Source organism: Anolis sagrei, chromosome X, assembly GCF_037176765.1.
Source record: "Anolis sagrei isolate rAnoSag1 chromosome X, rAnoSag1.mat, whole genome shotgun sequence".
Taxonomy (NCBI): domain Eukaryota; kingdom Metazoa; phylum Chordata; class Lepidosauria; order Squamata; family Dactyloidae; genus Anolis; species Anolis sagrei.
Window position 1 is genome coordinate 30,794,906 of NC_090034.1, and position 23,105 is coordinate 30,818,010.

Consider the following 23,105-nt stretch of genomic DNA (forward strand, 5'->3'; position numbering starts at 1 on the left):
TGAAATCAAGGATTGAAAGCCTTCACTTGGGTGGTGGGCAGTATGGTGTTTGTGGAGGACATTAGCAGGGCTCTTGTGCATGTTCATGGCGCTCACTATAACCTGCAATGTCACTGGGGGGGGGGGGGGGGCTTTGGTATTTCCTGAGCAGTGGGAGCTATATAAGCCCTGAGTCCCTATGGGGAGATAGAGTGGAATATAAATAAAGTATAATCATTATTACTATTATTATTGTGGAAGCAGGAGCCTGTCTGTGTCAGTAGACACCCCAGCCACACACACATACATATTTTAACTTTTATTATGTGTATAGATAGATAGATAGATAGATAGATAGATAGATAGATAGATAGACAGACAGACAGACAGACAGACAGACAGATAGAAAGATAGAGAGATAAGAATATACAATACTAATCTACTAACAGATAGACTTAAGTTATAGCTTTCAAAGAACAGTTTGGAAACAAAACTAACAGAAACATCCAAGAAAAATCTTCAAGCAGAAAAGGAAAGGATAACTAACTGGAATCAAAGATCCAGCATAAAAAGACATGGTTATTAGGTTTCAAGGACAGTAAGAACTCTCTATTACAGTGTGTCTCAAACTTCCTAATGCCGCGACCCCCAAACATAAAATTATTTTTGTTGCTAATTCATAACTAATTTTGCTTCTGTAATGGATTGTAATGTAAATATCTGATATGCAGGATGTATTTTCATTAAATGGACCTAATATGGCACAAATGCCCAATATACCCAAATTTGAATACTGGTGGGGTCAGGAGGGGGGGGGGGTTGTCATTTGGGAGTTGTAGTTGCTGGGATTTATAGTTAACCTACCATCAAAGCATTCTGAACTCCACCAAAGATGGCATTGGACCAAACTTGGCACACAGAACTCCCATGACCAACAGAAAATACTGGAAGGGTTTGGTGGGTATTGACCTTGAGTTTGGAGTTGTAGTCGCCTACATCCAGAGAGCACTGTGGATTCAAACAATGATAGAGCTGGACTAAACTTGACACAAATACTCAGTATGTCCAAATGTGAACACTGGTCGAGTTTGTGGAAAACAAACTTTGAAATTTGGGAGTTGTAGTTGCTTGGATTTATAGGTCACCTAAAATCAAAGAGCACTGATAGAATTGGGCCAAACTTCCCCCACAGAACTCCCATGGCCAACAGAAAATACTGTGTTTTCTTAGAGTTTTTGGTGACCCCTCTAACATCCCCTTGTGACCCCCCCAGGATGAGAAACGCTGCTCTAGTATATGGAAGATACCAAGGCTGAATCAAATCCCACCTTGTCTGCTTTGAACTAGAATATATGGCAGTGTGAAGTCAGATAACCCAGTTCAAAGCAGATATTGTGGGATTTTCTGCCTTGATATTCTGTGTTATAGGGCTGTGGGCTCTTCCACACAGCCTATATCCCAGGATATCATGGCAGAAAATCGCACAATATCTGCTTTGAACTGGGTTTTCTGAGTCTACATTCAGATAATGTGGGATTTTCTGCCTTGGTGTTAGAGGGCTGTGTGGAAGAGCTTATAGACTTTCCAAACAGTTTAGTAGTTTAAACAATGAATGTTAGGGTAATAGAGATGAAAATCTGAATGTAATACCATACAATGTTTTAAAGGTTCCTTAACTGCTCTCACCACCACCACCACTTTTCTTGATTATTTATTAGACATTTGTTAAATCTATTAAACTTATAAAATTAATAACAATATGAATAAATCCTAAATGTGTATGTGTGGGGGAGAGTCTTGGTGGTGGGTCCGTAAGTAGATCTAGATTAAAGGTAAAGGTAGTCCCCTGACATTAAGTCCAGTCATGTCTGACTCTGGGGTGTGGTGCTCATCTCCATTTCTAAGCCGAAGAGCCAGCGTTGTCCGTAGACACTCCAAGGTCATGTGGCCAGCATGACTGCATGGAGCGCCGTTACCTTCCCGCCGGAGCGGTACCTATTGATCTACTCACATTTGCATGTTTTCGAACTGCTAGGTTGGCAGAAGCTAGGGCTGACAGCGGAAGCTCACGCCGCTCCCCGGAATTGAACCTACGACCTTTCGATCAACAAGCTCAGCAGCTCAGTGCTTTAACCCACTGAGCCACCGGGGGCTCAGTGGGTTAAATCTAGATTAGATATAGATATTCCGTATTTACCCAGATCGAATGCTAATCTTTTGGGGCTACATAAAGTGATCTATTCTACAGCATAGATGCCCCAAGGTTTTTTTTCCCATTGCTGGAAGCTTTGGTATTGTAACCCGTTTGTTTTGAAAGAAGCAGGCAGCAACTCAAATGGCAGCATGACAAAGAGGACACTTTTGGCCACTTTCTTTGTGCATGACATTGGGCAGCAGAGACTTTTTGGTGTCAGGAGGTGCAGTTAGGCCCCTTCCACAGCTTGACAAAATCCACCTTGAACTGGATGATATGGTAGTGTGGACTCAGGGCCCTTCCACACACTCATATAACCCAGAATATCAAGGCAGATAATCCACAATATCTGTTTTGGACTGGGTTATCTGAGTCCACACTGCCAGATCATCCAGTTCAAGGTACATTTTATCCAGCTATGGAAGGGGCCTGAGTTATTCGAGGCCCCTCCCACACAGCTGAATAAAATCGACATTGAACTGGATTATATGGCAGTGTGGATTCAAATAACCCAGTCCAAAACAGATATTGTGGATTATCTGACTTGATATTCTGGGTTATATGGCTGTGTGGAAGTGCTCTGGGTTATCTAAGGGCCCTTCCACACAGCCCTATATCCCAGAATATCAAGGCAGTAAATCCCACAATATCTGCTTTGAACTGGGTTATCTGAGTCCACACTCAGATAATGTGGGATTATCTGCCTTGATATTCTGTGATACAAGGCTGTGTGGAAGGGCCCTGTGTTATCTGAGTCCACACTGCCAAATAACCCAGTACAAAGCAGAGAATGGGGGAATTTTATCCAGCTATGTGGAAGACGCTTGTGTGCATGGGAGACCCCCCCAACCCGCAAAGCCAGTTGCAGGCTCCACGCATGCGCTGCCTTTCTCCTCGAGGGAGGGAGGGGAGTTCACGTGACCCGGAAGCGGGGCCCCTGCCCGGCTGAGGCGACGAAAGCGGCGGAGGAGGGAGGGGCCATGCTGGAGGGGGCGGAGCGTCTTTCTTCGCTTTCTTCTTCTTTCCCGCCCAAAAGCAGGCCAGAGGCTCCTCCCCCTCCTCTGAGGAGAAGAAGAAAGAGGAGGAGGCGGGCAGAGCAAGGGAGACCGGCCATGGCCCTCAAGCAGAGTATCACCACGCCAGCTTCGGCAACTGGAGCAGCGTCCCCCGCGCCTTCGCCGCCGCCTCCTCAGCAGCAGCAGCAACAACAGCAACAAGCGGCACCCAGCCCGCCTCCGCCTCCCCCCCCACCTCCTCCCCCGCCACAAGGCTCGGCGGGCGGCAGCGGGGGAAGGAAAGCCCCCGGCGGAGCAGGCCTCGGCGGAGGAGCAGGCCGCGCCGCCCTCGGCAGGTGAGGCCTTCCCCTCTTACCTCCCCTCCCCGCCCTCGCGTTGTCCCTCCCCCAGACTTTGGAGCCAAGCGGCCTGGGCCCCGAGCCGGGCCCTTCCTTGGGGTGGGGTCGCCTCAGCCCCTCCGCCCCTTTCCTGCGCCATGAGAGGAATCCGGAGGGGGAGGAGGAGGAGGAGAAGGCAACTCTTCGGTAGCCTGCGTTGAGTGTATTATTGAGGCGCCGCCGCCGCAGTCTTGTGACCGGCCGACCTCTCTCGCTCGCGCTCCTCTTTCCGCCACGGAGGCCCCTTCCCCACAGCTGAATCAAATCCCACCGTGTCTGCTTTGAACTGGAATATATGGCCGTGTGGACTTAGATAACCCAGTTCAAACAAGAAATTGTGGCATTCTCTGCCTTGATATTCTAGGTTGTAGGGCTGTGTAGAAGGGCCCTGAGCAAATGGGCGCCTGCTTCCTTCTCAGCAAAAGGGACCGACTCCCAAGAGGTCCCACGAGCACGGCTTGGGTTCTTTTTCGATCCCTCCACCGTTTTATTTTCGATCGTGTTATTTTAGTCTTGCTTTATATTCTCATTAATGTCTTTAATGTCTTATTGTCTCTTCTTTGTATTTTTATTTGATGTTATATGGTATTCTGTTCTGATTTAATATTTAATAATTTATTTATATTTTTATTTCATTTTGTGTTTTATTTTTTTTAATTTATATTATATTATCCATATTGCGTTATATATATATATATATATATCACTATTATCTATAATTATGATATATTTTCTTATATGATATTGTTATATTTTATATTTTATTCTTTTTAATATTTTTATGTTATATTACTATGTCATATTATTTTATATTATATGATATTGTTATTGTATTCTAGTTTGTATTTGTTTCTATTTTATGTCTGTATTATATTAATACCTTTTTATTTTGTATTTTTATTAAATTATTATCTTTTATATTCTTTTTGTTCTATTTTATATTTTTGTTTTGTTATATTATGTGATATTATTTTATTATATGATACTGTTATTATATTTTACATTTTTTTATTTTGTATTTCTATTATATAGTCTATTTTATATTCTTTTTATGATAAGATATGATAGTGTATTTTATGTTCTCTATTTTTTATTACTATGATGATGACATTGTTGTTATTGTTATTGTTAATATTTGAACTGCCCCCTCCACCTGTGTCTCTCTTTCTCCCTCGGCAGGAGAAGGGTCACTTGTGCTCTAGTGGCAGCTATAATAACAGCAATAATAATAATAATAGGAAACGTATTAACCAACTCTCATTGTGGCTGAAAATTCTGTTTGGCGAGAGGGGGGAGCAAAAAGGAGGGATCTGGGGATTGTATGAAAGGAGCCTTTTCTTGTAAGGGGCTTTCTGCCCAGGATCCCAAGGCAATCACAAAATCAGAAAAAAACAAGAGAGAATGCTGGGCAAAAGGAGGACCCAGAGGAAGTGCAGGATTAAAAATAAAGGTCTTTTCCTTTTATTGATGTCTGCCCCCCATCCCTCCACCACCCGAATCGGACCACTGTACAAAGAATGGGGAACGCCCGCCTCCTGGCTTCCCCCTTTCCTCCCTTCTCAACATTGCATCAGAAACCCCTCTGGTTTGACAAGGGAGGTAGGAAGTAGAGGTAGGGCTCAGGTGGGGAGGGGGGCTTTGGGGTTGCTGCCTGGGGAGTGGGGAAAAGGTGAGCTGAGGCGTCCCTTCCCAAAAGGAGGGAGAATATTTTGTTAGAGGAGGATGGGCTGTCATCCTCGAAAAATGTTTGACCAATCCAGCGTTAACCTTGACCTGGGATCTTTACGGTGTTGGGAGGAAAAGGATGGGGGTGACATACTTTGAGGGGGAGGCACATGGCTTCCTTAAGGCTTTGTGCATGCCTCAATAGAATACGGAGATTCCAGGATGCAGCAAGTGGTCTTCACCTGGAGGAGCAAAGCAGCCTCTTGGAGGGGGATGGAGGGAGTGGGCAGAGCATGGCACCCAGCAGAGGCAGGCAGGGAGACTTGTGGTGCCTTGGCAGAAGGGAGGAGGATCCCTCTCCTGCAAGAGGGCCTTAGGGAGGAGGGAGAAGCAAGGGGGGCAGAATCCACTTGGGGCTGCTTCATAGCAGGCATTTGGGATGGGGAAGCGGCATATTGTCATGGTGCTGGGGGGAAACAGACAAGGACTTTCTGTGCGGTATCTCTGCCTGTAAGAAGTTGTATGAATGGGGAAATAGGGCATGGGTAAGGGCACTCCTGTCCAAGGCCTGGGCTGCTGCAGAGGGATTCCAGGTCTGGGGTAAGCCAGAGAGGAGGGAAACTTTTGAGCTGGTTCTTTGCCTGGACGTCCTGTGGGTGACCATTGGGACAGAGCAGAATTGTATGACCCTCCCAATGCTGGGGTATTATAGGTCTCAGCAGCCCTGGTGAGTAATGCTGAGGCTTGCGGGTGAGGGCAATCTGCAGGATCAGTCTGGAGACTGAGGGGGATTTCCGACCTTCAGGGTTAGGTAAGGAGCAAATGGAGGCCATGCCGAAGGCACCTTGGCAAATGTGGTTGCACCAGTCCAAGCCTGTCTTTCCTTCCTGCAGTCTTGAATGCAGAATAGCATTCTCTGTCTCAGTCCCTTAACCAACCCCCTTTCCATGGCACTGGGCAGTGTACTCCTACTTGGTCTCCTTGTCTAAATCAAAGGCCCCCTCCAACAGTGCTCTCTTGGAGAAGAAGAGTGAAGGTTATCTCTTCTCTGGAAGATGCAGGGTTTGAATCTCCGCTGGTCAGACTGGGATATACATTCTGTACTATACATTCTGTACTGTGGCTTGTTTGTTGAGGGGGCTGGAGGTTTTACACAGTTTAAATACCCTTGAGATAAATAGTTGTGTGTGCGTTAATAATAACACTATGCAGAGGACCATAATAAGTTGTCATGATATAGGACCCGAAACTGTATTGCCTGCAGGAGGCAACAGCACTTGGAACCAAGTAATGCCCTATATTATTTATGGAAGAGCAAAGATACATTTGCATAGCTGTAGCTTGGGTTGCCTAGATGTGCATGTGGTTGATATTTTTCATGGCGCAGGGTTCTCCTTTCTTGTTTTTTGTACGGAGAGGCCCCCATCCTGTCCTCTATGGCTGCAATCTCTGAAGAACCCTCACTTAGAAGTGAGCCCTGCCAGGCTGATCCCTGAGTAAACGTTCTGGAAGACTTAGGCTTGAAGAGAAGGTTTGCTTGAAATGGGTAGGGTGCCATTGTTTTTAGCCCTCCCTTCTGGCTACTCTGCTCCTGGAATTGGGGCATCTTCCTGTCGGGCACGCTGTGGGAGGCCGGAGCTATATTGCATGCGTAGGCTGCGTATTGCAGTGGCAATGTGTGACAAGTGCTTCAGAGCCCTGCTCCTCCATTGGCAGTCACTGGGCCCAGTCCATTGCTGGTTTCCAGGAAAGAAAGACATTGATGGTCTGGAGGGGCACTGAAGGAGGTCCGGTTACTGGCAGGTTGCAAAACAATTGCAATTATCTTCTTGGACAATTGTCTTGTCCAGTCCATAGCTCAGGAGTACATTTTCCCACATAAACCGACCTTTACCCAGGTTTTATCCTGCTCTATGAAGCACCTCCGTCTAGTATAGTTGGGAATGGAGCACATGAAGCTCAGAGAAAGAGGAAGACTAAAATGCAGGATCGTTTTCTCTCTTCCTCTATCATTTAAATGAGTGAGGTTTTGACTGCAGCTTGCTAAACCATAAATTGCTTACCAAGGTGAAAAATCAAATCCTTTGGGTGCCTCATCTCTAGATGGCTACTTCTTCAGAAGATGGAGACCAGTGGCATCAGCCCTGCATGCAAGAGCTTCAGAAATGCTTCCCACTGGGTTCCCAGTGTGCTTTACTCCAAGATAATAATGTATTTTGGTTTCAAGGAGTGTATCCAATTTGAATCCACATTTGAGTGAACTGTATACAGAATTTGTGGAATTAGATTATTAGCTTTTAGAAAACTGATGGGGGAAATATGATTGGAAAGGAATGCGATTGTAAGACTTGCTTGGTGTTGTTTCTCTTCTGCCTCCATTTACTACTAAAATTTTAATGTGACAAAATTATTCGTAATAGCTAAAGCTGAGCAGATTGTTCCTATTATGGGGGTCAGTCACAGGTGAATGCTTTTAGTGGAAAAAAGTGAAAATATTCACATCTGTTGTGAATCAGGTGTCAACACAGAGGCATAGAGCCCCTATTTCAAAATGAATTGGGTTTCTCAAACCAATTTACGTTCTCTGGATGAGGCATTCTGGATGCTGATCCATCTCAACCATTGCAATAGGCATTCTGAATGCATCTTTGCTGTATAAATGCTGAAAAAGAGCCATTGAGATAGGTGACTACTCCACACAAGCTCTGGAATACCTTTTACAACTCTTAAGAAAAGACACTCACTTATTGTACATTCTAACCCTGTTGAGCAGATCATCCTGCTGCTTTCTGTTTTGAAATGGTTTTTTGTGTGACACATGAACAAACCATTCATTTGTAGACAACAGAATTGAATATGTACTACTGCTGGTACAGCACGAAATGGACATACCTGCTGTGCTTGCCTTGATCAATATTTCCTCCAAATATTGCTTGAGAATACAACAACTTTGCCTGTTGTGGACGGCAGACGTCCTTCCTACAGCAGGGAACTTTCCTGTGTTAGTTTTACCATTCTTACATATCCTGATCAGGAGACTGCTATCCAAAAAGCTCCTCCAGCAGCTTTGTACAATTGATAGCTTGCTGTGAGGCAAACAGAGCAATCCCTCCCTCCTTCAGCTGCCTGCTGTATTTGTATGTTGGCCCCAGCAGAGTGTTTTTGCTTCTCTTGGCCCCCAATTCGGCTATCTGCTGGGTATAGTGTAGGATAGGCCTTCCTCCGTCTTGCTCAGCGACTTGCAGGTGTTTCCTGGTTGCCTCCCTGTGACCAAGCCTCGCCTTTGATCAATGATGGCCTGGTCGCCACCGACACCACAACCAGCCATGGATTCCCTCCAGTGGAGTGAACAAAGGCGAGGAGCCATCCAAAATGGTCCCTCCTTCCTGCCCTGGAGGAAGGCGCTCTCCTGTCCTCTTGGCGGAAAACTCAGCTTCCTGCTCCTCATCTACCAGCACCCAGGAGTTCAGCTCACAAAAGGAAGATAAGAAAAAGGGAAGAATTCAGGCCACCTACTGCGGTCACACCTAAATTCATCCAAAGGCCTTGACATGAGATTCCATTGTGCAGTTGGAAAGGGGAAATAGACTTTAGATCAGGCCTTGGTACATTTGGGGAAGACTGGCCCAATAGTGGGAAACCCATGTTTTGCAAGGTTTGGCTTCTCACCTAAGCCCTCTCCAGACAGGGCTAGGGACAATCCCTCATTGGGACCTAGGAGAACCCTCCTGGTCCCGAGTGGACAGAGGCTGATGGGCGTGACGGTTTAACCAGATGAGGCCAGCCACCCCATTCCTAGCTCTGCTAGACAAGACTGAACTAGGAGTGTTAATGCAGCTGGATAAGTCAGCATCTTACATTCCAGTTCAACATAGATTTGCATATTTTATCTTCTGGCATAAGTTCTTCTGATATAGAAAATATATATTTTAACATTTTAACTTAAGTACTACATCAACTGGCATGTGGATTAGAACGTCTGCACTGCTCCGTCTGCACTGCTCTTTTGCAAGGAGAGAAATATATTTGGAAATCTCTTCGCCACTCAGTGTGTACATGAGGACTGACCAATGCCTATGGATAGTCTGGAGACACTGCTGCTCATTCTCCTTTAAACACTATATAGACCATAGAAAGGGAAGAATAGCATCACAATAAGAGTGGGGCTAGTTTTGTTGCTAGAATGCATGGTTATCTTTGCTCCAGGTAAGAATGATCCAAGGAGTCTGGATCATCACAATAGTCAAACTTTGTTCCTCATTCAGCCCCCTCTGAACAATTCTTTTTCTTTCATTATTGCATTTGTGTTAATTTATCTAGAGGCAGCTAACAGTTACGAAACCCAAAGATGATGCTAACTGCTAAATTTGCAGGAAAATTGGGTTAATCTGTTGCAGCAAAAACAAGAGTCTTCGGGTCCCTTTAGAGTTTCAGGAATGAGTTATGACATAGGCTCTGGTGGGTTAGAGTCCACTCCATGAGATGTGTAAACTGTTATCTGCATTTGAAAGACAAATACACTGGGCTGCAGGGGGGCAGAAAGTAGTCAATACGGAGGTCAAACATCAAGAAATGCGAGAGTACAGCTTGGGAGAACTCAATCGGATCTGAAATGGGCACCAAATAAGCCATAGTCCCTTTTGATGCTCGGAATGTGGGCCTCTGGAGTGGGCATTCAGGTGACCAACTGGATCACCTGTGGAAGGTGGCTCTTCTGATCTTAAGTATAATGAAATCCTATCTGGAGAGAGAGGGACTTTGTTTTCAGAAGTCTGTCTTGGAAGCCCTTCATTACCTGAAGGTAGGTAGGGACCCAAGAGAGGGCTTTTTTTGATCGGCGAGTGTTGCACTGTTGTTAGTGTTCTTTCTTTTCTGAGGACCCAAGTGGCGCTACAGCCCTGGTTCCTTTCATGTCCCATTAGAGGCTTTTAAAAACCGTTCTGTGTAAATGGTGCAGAGAGCCTTTTTGCTAGAGAGGTGTGAACTCAAGGTCCAGGTGTGATATATGTTAGTTCGGATCAATACTGGTATTCTTGTCCTTTTTCATGGAGACAGGTATCAATTTATCTAAAAGCTGTTCTGTTTTATTTGCCGCATGTGGCAGGTTTTGGACAAACAAAGACCTGTCTTTCAATCTGAACCTAAATTAAAATGCTTTACAATGCCTGTTGGCTTTATTGAAGAAGAATGGAAGTCCAATAGAGGGGCAGCTCTAGGGTTCCTGCAGAGAATGGTGGCCGAGGCCAGGGAATGCCTCACTAAGGCATCCTTTCACATAATCATGACTAGTATAATGCTGTAAGATCAGTGTTTCCTGTAGCCAGTGGTTGCTTGTGTTTCATGTCATATGCTGTATTTGATATGTCTTGATTTTCAGGGTATTTTATCCTAGGAACATTTCAAAGCATGTTCTAGATGTTCCTCTGTTTTCAGAGGAATTTTTTTCTTTTGTGGATTGGCCTTCCTCTGTCATATCCCGCAATTTGTGGGCACCTTGGCAGATGGGGAGGAGAAGGAATCTTCTGCCGTATAAGACATGGCTGTCAACACTGTGGAAGAGTACAAAGGTAATTATAGAGCAGGCCCAAACATACCACTTTGTCTGGGAAGCCCAACTGGTTGGAAGTAATGCAAGCTTATGCATCAGGGCAGAAAGGGTTTGGAGCCGTGCTGCTTCTCAGGGAATCCATCCATGGAATTTTTAAAGGGCCCTCTGCTCCAGCGGCTCGCTGTGAACCAGAGCCCTCCTTCTAAACTTACATGCTGTTCTGGGTTCCATGGCTGTGGCAGGAGCCAGTCACTCCTGAGGGGGCTGCTGTGTAGGAATTGTCACTCTGGGGCAGGAACACGTCCAGAGCAGTTGAAGGGGAATTGGGATTTCCACCTTCCCTGGCCTTTTGGAGGCCGGTCACAAAGGCATTTTGTCTCCCCATTCTGTGCACCCGAGAGATCGAACTGAGAAGGAAGGGGGACTGGGCAGGTAAGAGCAGGGGGACTGAGAATAATAGAATCTTTGGGGCTGGAAGAAAGCTTTTCCCCTCCTTGTAGATTTGCACTTGATTTCTGTTGCACAAGTTACCATTTGCTCCTATAGAGAGCCATGAGTAGTGCTGTTGTGATGACGGCAAGATCTAGTCCTCCCATTGGTGCTTGATAGTCTTGGCTTATGCTGACATCAGATTGCTGAAGCAGGCAGGAAATGCAGCACATAGCGGCACGTCTTTAGCTAATGTTATTGCAATGCTCTGGATTCATTTGCATGTGCATGTGTGCCCTCACAATCCTGTGAACCTGTGGCGACCTCATGAATTTTCTAGGATTTTCTTAGGCAAGGGATCCCCCGAAGTAGTGTGGCCTGTTCATCTGAAATAGCCTCCAGCACCTGGAAGTCATTGGTGGTCTCCCATCCAAGTCCTAACCAGGGCTGACCCCCTTAGCTTAGGGGATCTGGAGCCCTTAAGAGTATTTAGGCCAGGGGTATTAATTTGTAGTGACTGTTGTTTCAGAAAATACTGTGTGTAAGCTCAGCAGCTGCAGCCCTGTGGCCAAAATTGACATTCCAAGCGGGGATAGGTTTTCCTTGGTGCTTTGAACTGGTGCTGGGTGGTTTGCTTCACTGTTCTGTGCTTTACTTGCTTAAACACAAGATGGGGCTAATGGAGGGCTCTTCAGAGCCCACAATGTTGTTGCACAGGACGCAGTTGGAGGTGCTTGACTAAATGGAACTAAATTACACACATGCTGCAGGAGGAACATCAGGAGACCTGCCCACCAAGGCAAGGAAGAGATCCTTCCCATCCTGTGCGGATAGCAGAAGTAGCTCACAAAAGGTGCCAGTATATCATCCAGGATATCTGAACAGCAATCATGTTAAAATGGGCAAAGGAATTAGTTGATGCTTGTCAGTTGCAACTCTTGATTTGTGTTCATGTTCAAGTTCACTTGTCAGTGCATTGAACTATTGGCATTTGGAAATGATGAGAAAGGGGCCAATAGTATGGATTGGAAGGGGTGTTGCAGGTGGGTATTATAGGCCTTTCAAAACACATAATAGTTACTCCTAAAAGGTTTGTGCTCAAACTCCCACCTCACAAGGCCGGAGTGTCCTGTGGCTCCATAGAATCTATAGCTGGGTGGGAAGGATCCCCTGCCTTCCAAACTGAGATAGATGTTTACATATCTGGCAGTGAAAAATACATTGCTTCAAAAAACTATGAATGTACTTCCAACAAAAACAACACTACAATCACATGACAAATATTGTACTCTTAAAAAATCCCTGAAGATATCACCAGTTTCCCAGCACAGGTTAAATACAGCTTTTCTTCTCTCTTGCCAGTGAATAACGCTGAACCATCAGTTTCCAAAACATTACATACTGGAGATCCTAGAAGAGATCTTTCTTGTCTTTGTGCTGGGCCCCTGGTTGTCCTGGGACATCAGAGGGATGGCTTACAGCAGTCAGGGACAACTATCACATCCCAGGAAACACATTCTGTGTTCTCATTTCCCCCTGAGGACCAAATGCTGGGCTGTTCATTTTTCATTCAATGTCTGGATCCACAACCCCCTCCACAAGGTCCACTTCCTGAGCATCTTTTCCTCTTTCAGCTATGACCATTCATGTTGCCGACATTAGGATGGATATGACATTTATGATGCAATTTTTCAAATGAATATTAATAACAATGTAGTGTTGTTTATACGTTGGGATGTGATCCAGTCTGTTAAATTTGATACCTGTTCCTCAAAGTCTTCTTTTGTGGCAGTATAGCCATGTATGAATGCCTCTCCAACAGGAAGTCTATGATGTGCTTTTAGGTCATTTCTAACGTATAGAGACCCTGAGGTGAACGTATCATGGGTTTTTCTTGGCAATATTTGTTCAGAGTTGTATTGCCTTTGCTGAGGCCAAGAGAGTGTGGCTTATCCAATATTACACAATGGGTTTCCATGGTTGATCTCCAGCCGTGGTCCAGCTGTTCAAATCACTACTGGGCTCTGGATCTTTTTATAGGAGAGAGTAAAGTGCCACCTGTGTTCTGTTTTATATATGTTTTGAACCAAGAAAGGGATTCATTTTGTCCTTGGAAGGATGGACCTCGTAGCTTGCCTGTCATTCTGAGTATTTCACATAATGTAGCTGTGCATCTTTTAATTTTGGTTTCAAAGAGGCAAGCCTAAGCATTCAAACATTTGCCTTGGACATATAGCCATGAATGTAATAACTGGCTCTCTGTGTTGCAGCTTCCAACCTGTCACATTGAATCTTTGAGCTTCCTTCAGTCCTGATCTTTTTGACATGAAGTTTTGAGGCGGGAACTGCTTTTAATTGAGGTTAGTTTGAGGCGACGGAGCCCCCGAGGAGCAAGGAATACGGTGGACTTCTCTGCCCCAAAATAGCGGTGGCTGTTCCCAAAGGGGAGATAGGCAATGTGTGAATTAAAATAGGTGGCAATGTGTTAATTACCAAACTTCATTCCATTGGTTATCACAAAATGTGAAATGTGAGCTGAATTAGGCCCACACACTTAATTTGCAGAAAGCTGTTCTGCAAAGGAGTCTCGAGTTGCTGATTTGTATCATACGCCCGTTTTCATTAAGGCAATGACTGTAATAAGAGCCTTTCCAAAGAATTGTGCAAAAAGCAATGTGTGACAAAAACAGTGTCCTGAGTGATAGCCAACAGTTATGTGTTGTGAATATGATTTTCATATCTCGCCCTGAGATAGTTGTGTATGGAAATAATTGCAATTAAGGAAGGGCTAGAAATGTTTGCGAGACAGCAGGTGGATGTACAAGTGTCCAGGTGTTCTGCTGCCATGTCAATGGATGAATGGATCTAATGTTTTTAGCTAACTCAAATGGCATCAAGGTGGTGCCCAGCACAGGTTGACCTGCCTTGTGGGGGCCTCTGCCTTGTGCTTGGCTGCCTTTAGCCCTTCCTACTCTCCTTTTTCATTTTCAGGGAGGAAATGTTAGCATTTTAGCATGTAGCAATGCGCTCTATGGAGAACCTTGCTTTTTGAACAGGATGCCAAGCAAACTTCTTTGAGCCACATGTTTAGGTCAGAGTTTATTTGGCTCCCCTTCACAGCTGAGGAGAAATTTCTAAGAATCATTCCAATCTGAAGGATATTTTTCTGACCATTGTAATCATTTTGCCCTGAAAATGGGAAAAGTAACAAAAATGCTCTCTGCTCTCACCAGAGGGCACATCAAACTTTCACCCTGGTGTGGGTTTTATATGTTAACACTGAAAAAAGCCTTACTGTTAATACCTAGAGTTGGTTAGGTTCGCTTCGTTAAAACCTTAAATTCGTTAAAACCTATTGAATTTGGTCTTTCGAATCAATTTTGAACCATGCAGGAAAAGTAAGAGGTGTAATTATGATTTGAACCACTTAACCTTTTTATTCATAAATATTTCGTAATGTTCAGAACTCTCCCAAGGTTATTTTAATTTTCACAAGCATTAAACAACTTTTGTAAAGTTTTGCTTTCCCTCCCGGGCAATGCAAAGGAAGGTTGAGGTGGGCGTGCCTAAGCACAGAAATTGTTGTAGTTTGTGAAGGGAAGGCCCCCAATGGTAGAGATTGCAAAAGGCCCTGTTGTTAAACTACATTTCCCACACTGCCTTGCTGCGCATTAGCCAAAATGGCTGAGCAGCAGGCTCCTCCTCCTTTTCTGCATTACCAGCTGGATTCCTTCTCCGGAGTTGGCATTCAAACCGAGTTCCTCGGCGTGTCCTCTGTGAAATGCGCACCTATGGGTTTTCCCTCGTGCATGCGCAGAAATCCAGAACATTCTAAAGTTTAATGAATTTTTAAATGATTATTTTGAGAAGTACAAGCTCCGCCCATCTCCAAGGCTGATAGACACTCTAAATGCTTACTTTGTTTGGGAGAATCCCACAATCTCCAATCATGTGAGATTTGTTTAAGTTTTACTACGAGGGCTCGTAAGGGCAGGGACGCCCATTTAAAAGCTCTGCTCTATGAGCGCGCTTTAGCTCCACAACCCCTTCCTATCCCCTCCCAGTCCTCCCCACTACAAGAGTCCTCCCAGCCTCCCTCCCCATGTGCTGGGGATAGGCGTGAGTCTGAACAGGCAACCGCTTCCACTATGGAGCCGCCGAGAAAAAAAACAAAAGCCCTCTAAACAGGCCATGAGGCCGGGGAAATCGAAGGAAAAAACAAACAGAAAAAGGGACGGCAACTCACTGGCGCGCAGCCCTTGAGCCCTCCCATGCTGGAACCGATGCCCCACTCTTCCGGTTCCGCATTACATCTCCAGGAGCCTCTGCCTACCATGCTCCAAATGGAAGATCCCTCCCACCTTCCTCGGCTCAAACTCCTAGCTCCTCAGCTGGAACTAGAAGCCCAGCCTTCTGCCGATCTCTCGATCTCCCTCCCCCCACCGCTTCCTCCTTCCCAAACCTTCCCCCCCCCCATCTCCAGACCTCCCTCAAACTCCGGTACCGAGAGAAATTCCTTCCCCAATACAGCCCACGCCCACGGCGCAACCTTCCCGTCGCCGCCACCGCTCTCCATCCCCTGATTCGGAACCACCAGCTCCCTCCCTCCCCCCTTCCAAGAGAGTGCGATCTCGCTCCCCCGAGCACCATCACCCTTATGGATACCATGATTATCCTTATCACCTCTACCCCCTCCCCCTCCCTTTCCACCATATCCTTTTTATTACCCACCCCCCTGACCACTTTAGGGGTTTCAATGCCCCTTATCCACCGGATCCCAAATACCCACAACCCCCCCCCCTCGTGCGCCTCCTACGGCCACACACCCTCACCCTCCAGAAGACCAGGTTGAAATGCAAACTCATCTATCCCTTCAGGAACCCACCCCCCAACCCCAACCAGATTCAGAAACCATTGACCTTGAATCCACTGATGACACTCCAGCCATCCAAGACCCCCAACCGGACCCTGACCCCTCACCTAAAAACTTAGAAGAATTCAAAAAATTCTCAGCTCTGCTAATACGAGCGTCTATCAGACTTTCTTATGGAACAAAATACCTTCTTATTTAGACCTATTACCTCCAACTGAACAACCACTAGCCATGGCCTTTAAACAAGAAGCCCTTCTTTTGGCCTCTTTACAAAAAAGACCTTTAAAAAAACATTGCTAACACCTCAGGTAAAATTATTGCGGGGTCAGTAGCCCTTCGCCGCCATGCCTGGCTAAGGGCGGCTATCCTTTCTCAATCACAATGCACCCTTATCGAGAACCTCCCCATGGATGAAGCAGGGCTTTTCAATCCTGAAACAGATTTGCAACTAGAACATTCCCATAAAATGAAACAAACAGTATACAGGTATGACCAACAGGCATACTCCTATCAACGCCAGCGATGGGGATCCTACTACTACCGTCCCCAATTCTACAATAGACCCTATAACACCTCATTCTACAGGGGACGACAGAGGCTCTACGCTTCCTCTGCAGCAGCAAGACGACCTCCCCTTCCTTCTAGAGGTCAGTACCTTGGTATCAGGCCCTCCAACAACAACAAATGTCGTTTTTAGCACACCTCTACCTATCACCTACCTACCCCCCCCCCCCCCCACACACACACAACCACTTACATACCTAGACAGACTACACACATTCCTTCCAACATGGCAATCCATAACCACGGACGCTTGGGTCCTGGATATAATTGAAAGAGGATATGCTATAGAGTTTGACAACTATCCACCTGTTGGTAACATCATCCTCACCCAACCTTCCCAGGCCATCTGGGAAGAGGTAAACTCTCTACTTCAAAAGGGTACCATTTCTGCTATCCCTTCACATGATGCCAACAATTGTTTCTTTTCTCGCTACTTCCTAGTAGACAAAAGGGATAGTGGGCTACGCCCCATCCTCGTTCTACATAGACTCAACACTTTCAGTACACCGTGTAAATTTTGCATGATAACTCTCCCTAACATACTTCCCTTCATCCCGGAGGGATCGTGGTTAGCAACGGTGGACCTACGGGACGCCTACTTCCACATTTCAATCAGACAGTCACACTGCTGGTTCCTAACCTTTGCGGTTCTAAACAATCACTTCTCCTTCAATTCTCTCCTGTTTGGCCTATCCACGGTGCCCAGAATATTCACGAAATGCATGTCAGTCATAGCCACACACCTCCGCCAGCAAGGCATTACGGTCTTTCCGTACCTGGATGACTGGTTACTATGCTCTTCTTCCAAAACTCAACTGTGCAGCGATATTCATTACACTTTATCTCTCTTACAGGACTTGGGTCTGGTCGTAAACCAGGAAAAATCCCATCTGACCCCGACACAACGCATCCAGTTCATAGGAGCCGTAATAGACTCCACGCTCCAGAGGGCCTTCCTCCCAGAAGACCGCTTCCTCAAGCTTCATCAGTCTATCCTAGACCTCCAACGATCCCCACAAACATCAGCTTGGGCTATCCAATCTATCCTTGGCCACATGTCCTCTACCACAATGTGACCCCTTTTGCCCACCTAAAGATGAGGCCCCTGCAAAATTGGTTCATTAGGTCATTCGACCCCCAGTCACGAATCCTCCAACCACCACACACCGTCCTCTAATCCCTCTCATGGTGGATAAAGCAGTACAATGTTCAATCAGGGATGCCTTTCAACCAACCCTGTCCCTCCATGTCCCTCACAACTGACGCCTCCAACTCAGGTTGGGGTGCGCACCTCAAGGGATTCAGGGTCAGCGGTCACTGGTCCCCCCAGGACCGACACTTCCACATCAACGCACTCGAGATGATGGCAGTAGAAAAGGCTCTCTGAGCCTTCACCCGCATCATTTCCAACCACATGGTTCAAATTGTAACGGACAACACTTCAGTCAAATACTATATCAACAAACAGGAGGGAACACATTCACGGACACTTCTGTCCATCTCGACATGCATCTGGGAATGGTGCATTCAGAGGAATATTCTTCTCACAGCCATTCACCTACTGGGACAGGACAACACCCTAGCAGATTCCCTAAGCATCGAAAAACAGCCACGAGTGGCACCTACACCCCAAACAGTTCAGAGCCCTCACACTCAAGTGGGGCGAACCAGGATAGATCTCTTTGCATCCCCAGTAAACAATCACTGCTCTCTTTACTGTGCGAGGCTCCACTCTCACGCATCCCCAGAAGGCATCTCGGAGATGCCTTCCTATTCCAATGGACGCCGGGCCTCCTCTACCTCTTCCCGCCTCTCCCTCTCCTATCCCCAGTCATAGTCAAGATAATCCAAGACAACACAGATTGCATTCTAATCACACCCTGGTGGCCACGACAACACTGATTTGCCCCCCTTCTCCAAATCTCCAACAGAGAATTCCTCCATCTCAACCCGACCCTGGACCTTCTCACAGTAGAGAATGGCCTGGTCCTACACCCAGACCTCCAATCCCTACGCCTGACGGCGTGGAGGATCAGACCACGGTAAACCTATCTGAGGAAGTATCACGCATACTCCTGGCTGCGCATAAGCCAACCACTGAAAAGTCATATAACTATAAGTGGTCTTCTTTCAAATCATTTACACAATCAGTTGGACACAATACTATCACTGCACCTATCCCTGTAGTACTGGACTTCCTAGTACATCTCTCTAATAAGTGTTTTTGCCTTTCCTCAGTCAAATGCTACTTAGCAGCAATTTCATCCTTTCGGAGAAAGTTTGGCTTGCCGTCCCTCTTTCAAGACCATTTAATTCAATTGTTTCTCAAGGGCTATAAAAACATCCACCCTCCCACCTCCCTCCCTTCCCCTCAATGGATCCTAGAACTAGTGTTATCCCAGTTATCGAAGGCGCCCTTTGAACCTATGGCCTCTAACGATATATCCCACTTGTCATGGAAGACAGCATTCCTTGTGGCCATCACCTATGCTAGAAGGTCCCGCAAGCTCACAGCCCTTTGCTCGGACCCCCCTTATATTAGATTCCACAGTGACAAGGTCGTTCTTCGTACCGATGTCACTTTTCTCCCTAAAGTAGTTTCCCACTTTGATATGTCACAAGACATTCTACCAGCCTTTTTTCCCAACCCATCCTCCCCGTTGGAGGTAGTTTTACACTCCCTTGATGTTAAAAGGGCACTTTCTTTTTACTTACATAGAACATCTACCTATATGAACATGTCTCCTAAGCTGTTTTTGAAATACAGGAAAGACATGCTAGGCCATCCTGTGTCCTCACAAGGATTGGCCTCTTGGATTGTCTCAATGATCCGACTAGCCTACCAGTTGGCAGGTAAAGAATCGCCTTCTCACCTTATGGCACACTCGACACGTTCCGTGTCCACATCCCAAGCATTCCTAAGAGGAGTTCCTCTGGAACATATCTGCAGAGCAGCTACGTGGTCTACACCTTCCACATTTGCCTCTCACTACAAGTTGGATATACAAGCAAAGAAGGATGCCGCCTTCGGCAGAGCAGTTCTTTTTTCCTGCGTGGCATGACCCACCTCCGGGTCAGTAGCTTGCTATTCACCCATAGGTGCGCATTTCACAGAGGACACGACAGGGAAATAGAGATTGCTTAGCTGTAACCGTATTTCTTTGAGTGTCCATCTGTGAAATTCGCACAACCCGCCCGTCCTCCCCTCTGTTATGCCTCTATCCTAGCCGCTGTTTAGTGCTGTTGAACGCATATAGTGCGTATATGTTGGGGGGGGGGGGGCGGGGAGATGGGCGGAGCTTGTACTTCTCAAAATAATCATTTAAAAATTCATTAAACTTTAGAATGTTCCGGATTTCTGCGCATGCGCGAGGGAAAACCCATAGGTGCGAATTTCACAGATGGACACTCGAAGAAATATGGTTACAGGTAAGCAACCTCTATCCCCCCCCCCCCCTTCTCACCCCAATCTCAAGGTTTGGCAACTGGGAGTTAAGCCAGGCAGGAGGCAGCCTCCACTCAACAGGATCAAGCCAATGCTGGGTTAAAAAAAAGGAAAGGGGGAAGGCGGGAGAAAATTGGGAAGGGATAAAGGAGAGGGTGCTTTCTGTTATAGATCAGTGGCACTAAAGGTTGATTGGGATATTGGTTAAAGCAACCAATTTTGGAAAGGAAGGAAAACCTGTCAGAAGCACCTTCCTCTCTTCCTTCCCTCCTTCCTTCCTTCTTTCCTTCCTTCCCTCCCTCCCTCCTTTCTTCCTTCATTCCCTCTCCTGCCTCCCTCCCTCCCTCCAGGTGGATCAGGCAGATCTTAACGAGGAACCACTTCCAACTGCTTTGTCTCAATGCTACACAATCCTGGGAGCTGTAGTTTTGCATGGTTTTTTAGCCTCCTTTGCCAAAGAGTGCCATACTACAAACCCCAGGATCCCATAACGTTGAACTGTGGCATGGCTGCATCTAATCCAGGCTTGGGCAAACTTGGCCCCTCCAGGTGTTTTGGATTTCCACTCCACTGAAGCCCGGCAGCGGGAGCCAAGTGGCACTTGAGAGGGTGTCACTGCTTCCTCCTCCTCAGCATTGACAGCAGAGGCAGGCCTGGAGTGGAACAGCCCCTTGGTCAGGAGTAGCCTGAGTGGAAGAGCCCTTGAAGTTTCCCCAGTGCCAGTGCTGTTTTTTCCTACTGTACATGTGTATCTGCCATTAACGAAGCTGTTTCAGAAGTTTTGGAAAGTTTTGGAAAAAAATTATTTTTAAAGGAAGTGATTTTAGAATCGAACTACCAGCGCCTCCTACATCTGTGTTCTGGTTTTGTTTATTTCAGAGGCCGTAACAGTGGCAAAGGGCCGCTTCAACCAACGGTAAGTGCACATTTTTGTACTTTGTATAGTGCTTTATGTGTTTTTGATTATGATGATGATGATGCATTCTTGGGAAAGGAATGTTGCCAGTCTCAAACAGGAATGAAAATGTTTTGGGGATGTGACTTCTAAATTATTGTGCCTCTTCTGCATAGTTCCCCAAAATATATAGAATATGGGTTATTTTGGCATCTTTATACTTCCCAGTATAATCTGATTTGCAAGCAGCAGGCTACCGACAACATCATGTGTTACTTGTATGAGTCCTGGCATGAAAGGATCAGGTCCCCATGTGGTTTCTCCCCATCTGTTCCCTCATCCCTTTTTGGGCTATCACCAGATCTGGCCCAAAGGATAACCCAGAACTCACAAAACTAAGTTCTAAACACTCCAGTGAGTAAGATAGCTTGGGTGCTAGGAGTGAACATTCCCAAAAAGCAACATCCTCAGGGTTGAGAAAAGAGGTATAGAAAATGCAATAAATTAATCTCCCTGGAGTTATAAAGTACAGCACTGATTTCCTTTGTAGTTTTATTTTATTTGCAATAAGTGGGCTTTAAGAAATGCTGTTGTGAGTAGATCAGAGAGACAGTCTTCTTGTACACTGTTATTAGATTTATTTGTTTCCCGCTTTCCACTCTTAAACGAGATTCAAGGTTGCTTGATATTTCTCTGCAATCGGTTTCTCCTTATTTGAGGAAGGTGAAGAGAGCTAGGAGAATTCAAAGGAGTGGAAAAGTAATTTAAATTTTATAGATATGCACAATTGCTCCATGGCTGTGTTCCATGGTGAAGCAGATTGGGAGTTGTGTTACCTCTCAACCAACTTTGTTGTATTGGAAATTGAAGATAAGCCAAGAGGCAACCTTAATGCACATGAGCTGAGTTGCATCCTAACATGCTGCCTTCAGGGAATAGATGATGTCACAAAGTCAGTGGGCTTCAGTATCTGCAGGGCTAGGTTGCGTCTAGGTAGTCAGGGACCTCCAAAGGGGAGTACTGTCAGTTGGTGAGGCAAGAATCCATGATGGACTTTTCAGTTGCCTTCCTGCCTGCATCATGAGGAAAGGTGGGCGACGAATGGTGGCGGGTTCCAGCCTGGAGGGCCGAGGTTCACGCCGCACCCGAACCGGCCGGCCTTCCAAAGGCAATCTCTTCTATGGCGTCTCCCGTCTGTTAGGGGTACCCGAAGAAGGGCCACAGCTAGGCCGGGTAGGTGGCTAAAGTTGTAGTTCAACGTCATTGGCGCTTGGCAAAATGCAATCTTGAGGTCCCATCATAGACTGCAGGCACCATGTTCTCACTGTGTGAAAATTAACAGTGAGTATTGTGGTTATCATCAGGAAGAGGCTGGTGGCATCTCCTTGCCTGGTGCAAGGAGCCATCTTAACATGGCTCTTTGAGTTGATTGTCAAGTCCCTTTTTCAAGAGATGCTCCTATGATCAGTGTGCTTACTGTGAAATCCTTAGCTGTTCAATGACCAAGTAAACATTGGGATATGTATCCCTGTCTTTCCAGGAATCTAAAGCTCAGATCTTTTGGTGTCCATCTTGCTTTTTGTAATCTAAAACAATAGGAAGGTTACAGTGAGGTTTGTAATGAGTATATACAAGCGGCAAGTATGATGGAGGTCATTTCTCGGAATCTCCATGCGCTCCAGGGATTAACATTCAGTGTCCTGTACCCAGAAAAAACTTACTATATAAACTGTATAAAGTATTCTAGTATAGGCCTAGTTGCTTAACTTCTCAGGTTTTATGTACACAGTTCAGTCTTTCTGCTCATGCCCATAACTCCCACTGGTCATAAAGTGGGGCTGGGCACTGAAGTCCTGATTCCCATATGTGGGAAATCATATTCAGTGGTGCTTCAGAGATTCCACTCAGTATGGCAATTATTTATCTAAACTTAAATCAGATAAATATCATAAGAATGGAAAACATGCTGTTAAAAAGGGTGGCGGTGGGGAAGGCCATAGAAGGCTGCTGCCATGTTCTGTTTTAGTCACAGTCGTGTACAATTATGGGTGAATCCAGCCTTGCTGTGTTTCTTATTTTGATGGCGCAGAAATGTCATATGGCTGAAAATGTGGTTTTGA

General features: G+C 45.9%; 1 protein-coding gene across 10 annotated transcripts in view; it reads left to right on the top strand.

Annotated features, from left to right (window-relative positions):
* The first annotated feature begins 3,207 nt into the window (after positions 1-3,207).
* The window catches only part of ATXN2 (ataxin 2), a 47,137-nt gene continuing 27,239 nt past the window's right edge, over positions 3,208-23,105 (top strand). For 8 of the 10 annotated variants that reach the window (XM_060786044.2, XM_060786047.2, XM_060786046.2 and 5 more), the window contains exons 1-2: positions 3,210-3,524; positions 20,970-21,006. In XM_060786044.2, the coding sequence (XP_060642027.2) occupies positions 3,286-3,524; positions 20,970-21,006 (276 nt within the window). In that variant the 5' untranslated portion in view covers positions 3,210-3,285. Of the gene's footprint in view, positions 3,525-9,791; positions 10,033-20,969; positions 21,007-23,105 lie in introns of those variants that run through there. The other 2 variants (XM_060786050.2, XM_060786052.2) reach the window with 2 other exon arrangements.